At 47.0% G+C, this 6,000-nt stretch overlaps 1 protein-coding gene across 7 annotated transcripts in view; it reads right to left on the bottom strand.

Annotated features, from left to right (window-relative positions):
* Positions 1-3,724: 3,724 nt before the first annotated feature.
* LOC144155062 (putative phospholipid-transporting ATPase IIB) overlaps positions 3,725-6,000 on the bottom strand; it is a 64,726-nt gene continuing 62,450 nt past the window's right edge. For all 7 annotated transcript variants that reach the window (XM_077686294.1, XM_077686291.1, XM_077686290.1 and 4 more), the window contains one exon: positions 3,725-4,256. In XM_077686294.1, coding sequence (XP_077542420.1) covers positions 4,123-4,256 — 134 coding nt within the window. In that variant the 3' untranslated portion in view covers positions 3,725-4,122. The remainder of the gene's footprint in view (positions 4,257-6,000) is intronic.

The following is a 6,000-nucleotide window of genomic DNA, read 5'->3' as shown; positions in this document are numbered from 1 at the left end:
TTGTCCTCTATTACTATCATCCTTTTCCCTTGGCGTCTTTTTCTTCTTTTCTCTCCGTCACTACGGCTCAGCACCTACGCACATTTGCATCATTAACCAGAGAGGGACATTTAGCGGGAACGTACGCTCCTGCTCCTTCCACTGCTACATTTGCAGTCGGCATGCTCAAACGACTCATTCAGGCGGCCTCAGTGCACGTCTCTAACACATGTTTCAAATTCGAAGGCACAGCGTATTCACTATGTCCACCTTTCAGTTGGACCGAGCACAACTTAGATGACAGAAGTTGTGGGGACCCTTGTTTCCCTACGCCTCGCCTGCTCGTTTTCACGAGTTGGGAGCCGCCATTTTGGGCAGCCGGCGCGTCACGCAAGCCGTGACCTCTTTGTGACTCCACGCTACACGCCGAACCGGCTCGCCGCGAACGTGTGCACAAGAGCGTGGGGGAGTGAGGACCAGTTTGTCGCCTTCCTTTGCGCCACCCTCTCCCCAACCAGGGAAAGACCTCCCCTCTCTCTCTCTCTCTCTCTCTCTCTCTCTCTCTCTCTCTCTCTCTCTCTCTCTCTCTCTCTCTCTCTCTCTCTCTCTCTCTCTCTCTCTATCTCTCTCTCTCTCTCTCTCTCTCTCTCTCTCCCCCCCCCTTCCTCCTGAGCTCACCTGCGGGACGTGCGCGGATTCCTCCGGGGAGTCGACTGGGCGATTTGGTCGGAATCGGTTGGCTCGTCAGTGCCTACTCCGAATGCCCCGATGACGGTGAACCCAGTTGGCTCCACGGACTCTGCCGGGAGATCCTGCCCTGATCGGTCAATGCGATGCCTCCCCTGCACCCACGGCCGTGATGGTGGATATCGAGGTCCGAGCCCCGCGGCTTGAGCGAGTGACAGAAGCCACTGTCTCCCCGCAAGCGATAGTCGTGTTGTCTGGTATGGTATATGCCCTGTATCTGCCAGGCAATAAAGCCCCACTTTGAATTGCCGGAGCCTGTCTACTGCATCTGAGTACCCGAACCCGTGCGTGAGTCTTCGGATTCCGCAGGGCTAGTGTACGGCACATAGCGTTCTCTAGCGAAGCTAGCTGGGGTCCTCTGCTATCCCGTACGTTAGCCCACAAAGTCCACCCTTGGAAAATTTCTCGTCCACTTGACAAGGATGCAAATGACACAGAGGCACTGGCAAAATGCTGCCAACATTAATATTGAGAACCTGCTGCCGACATCAATCTGGATGGTAGGGTCAATAGTTATGGACAGCAAAAGATTTTGTGCATGAGAGCCATATTCCCTGCAGAAGAATGATATCTGGAGAGTGCTCAGTAATGTAAGATAGATCAGGAGACTCAGAGGAGTTACAATTTTAAAGCAAAGTGCGCCTCTGCCCTATGGCAAACCGAGCTCTTGTGAAGCAACTGCTCATCCCAAGATGTCTCGACGCTGTGAAGTACAAAAGCTGGATCGTTTTTTCATTTTAGACGTGGGCATCGGGTCTGTTTTAACATACCGAGGAGAGGGAACCCTCTTGTATCAGCGATGAGGGTGGGGGGGAATACCAAGTTACACGTCTGATCGAAAAAATGACATCAGAGGATGGAGACATCTATGGGACATAACAAGGGGGCACAAGAAGAGAGAGAAGCTGGGCAGTTTACCTGTCACGTCAGAAGCCCAGGAGGGACTTGCATCAGAAAGTTCAGTGGCATGGCTTCAACAGAATAAAGATGTGGCAGAAGTTGTGAAGGGCAATGAATTTGAATTGACCCTTAGAGTCGGAGGGCATGAGGAAAACGGGTCTAGCAGAATAGGAGAAAAACTTGGCTTCGTTGTCAACAGCTGCATCCTGCAGAGACTCGGAGACAGGGTGAGAAGAAGTGGCTCCACATGTAATGCTACTGCATTCTTTGCACCCTTGCCCACCTTGGTTTGGAAAGCCGACTCAGTGAAAGAAGTCTGTCTGGACGCAACTTCTCTAACTAGTGCAAAGAGTTGGAGCGAAACTTCTGAGAAACTACAAGCACGTTCCATAACAGCAGCCAATGCTTTCCCTCACGACAGTGCCGTTTTTCGATAATTTGAACAATGCTGTCCCCCTGAGTACGAACCACTCCACTTAGTGAGGGCGAGCTTCGTCACAACGGAGCATTCCCCCTCACCTTTGAACCATCACTGATCGTACCCACACACGCAGCATTGGGCCACAACTGCCCGTTCCTTATCAGTTTTGTGTCATTTGCTTCTTCTGTCTGTTATGACTGAAAGGCTTGGCCAATCACCCTGGTTAGCCCAAGATATACGCTATCAGTGTAAACGCGCCTTGTAACTAGCATGCTCAAAATACTCCTGCAAGCCTCTAGTGGTATGATTGTCTCTTCTCAATACCATATATAAATCCTCATGGTCATTTTTTTGTGCATCGCTCTTTTCTTGTTTCTTTCTTGATTGATTGTAGGGGTTTAATGCGCCGACGCAACACAGGCGATGAGGCGTGCCGTAGTGGAGGGCTCCGGATTAATTTTGACCACCTGGGGATCTTTAACGTGCACCAAAATCTTGTACACACAGGCGTTTTTCCTTTTCGCCTCCATCAGAAAAGCGGCTGCTGCGACCAGGAATCAAACCCGCGTCCTCGTGCTCAGCAGCACAACGCCTTAGCCTTCTTGTTTCTTCCTTCTCCGCCCTTGTAGGCCTTACATATTCGCTGTTAGCATAAATGAGCTGCGTTACTTCAGCAATTAGAATGCTCCAAATGCTCCTGTAGGTTTTAATACAAGTCTCTAACATGCCTTTTTAAGTCGAAGGCTACAACACATTCACTGGGCCCACCTTTTGTTACCTACCCTGGTATTCTCAGTCCTTCCTCCACTCAAGCCCCCAGTGGAGGAAAGCCTTGAATTCGATTTTCCCGTCCATAAACATTGCCGGGATCCTCTTCTCATCTGAGTGGAGGGAGCAAATGGAGTGGAGGTGGGACTCAGAATACGGCCCCTAGAGTCAAAGCTCAGCGATGGTGCAGGGGATGAGTGTTGAACTCACGCTCTGTAGGAAATGGGTTTGAATCCCAGATCCACTTACTTTTGTTTCCTTTGCTTTTGTTCTATGTATTTGCGCTGTCGGCCATTTCCCAAATTTGCCACAACCTTATGTTACTACACTGTACAAGTTTTGGCTCAGTGTGCCGCTAAGGGAGGTTCACTCTAGCAAACTGGCATTTGAAGATTCGATTTTTCTAATGGCACCTTGGAGTATTGGCAATAATGGACACACAGGGCAGCTTAATTGTCCAGTTGTACTGCTTGCTTCTGCAAATAGACTGTAAAGAATTTCAAGCTGGTGATATAATAAAACAGTATCAGACTTGTGACGAGCCAAAGGATGTAATTTTTGTCTTCTCATTCTTTACCGGTGTTTTAGCCCATCCATCCATCTTCCACCTTCTTTAGTTTGCCAAGTAGCTGGCCAACAGAGAACACATCCTGACTAAATTTTTAAGGCCTTTACAAAGCAGTCCGATGACCGCAGAGAAAAATAAGAAAGAGCGTACATATTACTGCTACCAAAAGCATTAGGAAAGGTGGTGAGCGCACATCCCTCGTATGACAACACTGCCATACAAACACTTTTCCATTTTCTACAGCTCTCGAGTGCTTGTGAGGCTACAAGCAACAGCCTAGTTTAAGAAAGAACAAATGCACATTGAAGAAGAACTGCTCAGGAGAAAGACAGACATACATACTGGCTTAAACATGGGGGGTTTATTTAACAACGTCCTATCTCATACAATGGAATCATTAACAAGCAATAGGCAGCATTCATTTTATTACATTATTTCATAACTGCCCACATTTGACAGCAAGAACATAACAAAACCCGCGAAATATGTACCATGCAAAAAAAAAGTAAAACAAAGGCATCCTTCCTTAACTTATTTCAACCACGTACAGTTGAATTTGGCAATTATGGTGGCACTGAGCCATAATTCACAGAGATGAATAGGTGGTTACAGAGCCCGTTAAACACAGCCTGAGAATCTAGTAGGAAAAAAAAACTTGAAAGGAGCACTCAAAACTGCAATGCGCCAAAATATTCCCAGTGCACAGCACTTTGCACGATTGTCCACGGCAGCGTGGCCGTCACGTGAGCTTGGAGTAGATTGAGGGTGCAACCTTCCGATGGAGATACTTGAGAATGTACAGCGGCAGGCAGCTAACCAGCGTGATGACCGTCACTTTCCACAGGAAGGCAGGTGTCTGGATAAACTCGGTATCTTGGGGTAGGCATGGGGGAGAGAGAGAAAAAAAAAAGGCAAAAAAGAAAAAAATCAGTTTTCATGTCCATTTAGAAAGGCCAAAACTTCCAAAATCAACAGTGTCAGTACCAATTAACATTGACTTGATCCCTATGAAGAAGATTTGGCATGCATGATGTGAACACAAGGCATGAAAATTGAGCCATGTTTTTCAATCCCTTCAAACTAACTTAGTACTGGCAATGCATAAATGTTATCTTTAACACCCATGCCGTAAATGTCCGCGCATGCGTACTCGGACAAAAATCTCAAAGCAGGATTTGTTGAGGGCACTTAATGCCGAATATTTCATGCCTAACATTTTGTGCCTGACATTTCACGTCTATCATTTAAGGCCCAAAAAATTCAGACTGGCTCTATTAAGGACAATGTAATGCCTAAGGTATAAAGCACTGCTGTTCACTCAGACGTCGCCCTTCCGGATCAAGATTAAAACTGTTTCCTGGAGTCAGAGAAATGTGAACTTTGGCAAGTTCTATGTACAAAAATAAAGGATTATATTTTTAAGATATGATGACGGTGCCCCTATAATTATACCTATGAGAAAAAGTGCGTCTGTGATACACAGGCTTTCTCATCGAGGAGGTGATGACCAGCACCTGCCTAGAGCACGGAGCAAGAATTATTGAAGAGACGAAAAAGGGCTTGCTTTGGTGCCCCAGTAAAGTCACGGTGTCAGCACGGCACCAACGGGCCATCTGTCATGAGTAGGCAAAGGAAAAATGCGCCCGGTGTGCTTTCTGAAGAGGCTGGCCGATTCAAGGCCTGTCGGTGGTGCAGGGGTGAGACAGCTGAATTAGATTTGGGAGCAGTTTTTGGAGCAGCGAAATCTCGATTTTGGAGCAGAAGAACCTTCATTTGGAGCAGTTAACGACATTTATTATGCCATCTTATGAACCTAAAAAAATCAAATTTTTGGCAATGCGGGGGTGGGGGGGGGGGAGGGGGAGTGCACTTTTAATCAGTTTTGAACGTACATAACACTGGAAAAGCCTTTCAATAAAGATTTTTTACGAGAGTACCACAAGGTACGAACTGCAATACCTTTTTACAAAACATTTTTATATTCTTTGGCTCTATGTATAGATAGCGTGGAGCTCCATTGTAAACATCGAATTGAAAAACTAAGCAATCGGAAAGCATTTTTATTATCATGTGAATGTTGAAATTATTATTTTTGCAATCCCAGACTCGGCTTTACGCACAGGTGTTGAGCCAAGGCAAAGCTTGCGCAAAGCGACGTGACAATCGGCACACCCCTCCTCCCCCCTTCCCCAGCTCTCCCATTTCAATCCCCAAAGTGCACATTCACTACGATCGTAATTTGAGTAACATTGGTATGTTTAGCCACCTCCCTTTTGACATTAAATATCACTTCAGATATATGAAGCATTATTACTAGCGTGCAATAATAGCCCGTTTGGACAATTTGCGGCGATGTAGCCTGCACCGCCGCTTCTGCAGTGGCGATCGTCCAATTCCCCCGCTCGCAAGCTCGCTGTCAAAGGCAGCCGTAACTCAGCATTTTATGAGAGCGCAATGAGTCCGAAATTTCACTTAAAGCACGCAGTGCGCCTCACACTCAATGCCGAAACATGGTGAATTCGGGGGCAGCACGTTGTTTTAGATAACTCCGTCCGCCGAGTCACGCAACTTTCCGCAACAGATCAGACGATTGAATGTAGACCCAGCCACCCCGTAA

Source organism: Haemaphysalis longicornis, unplaced genomic scaffold (genome assembly GCF_048455015.1).
Source record: "Haemaphysalis longicornis isolate Haplotype H1 unplaced genomic scaffold, Haemaphysalis longicornis Haplotype H1 scaffold_1, whole genome shotgun sequence".
Lineage (NCBI taxonomy): Eukaryota > Metazoa > Arthropoda > Arachnida > Ixodida > Ixodidae > Haemaphysalis > Haemaphysalis longicornis.
This window is presented reverse-complemented; position numbering and strand designations above follow the sequence as displayed.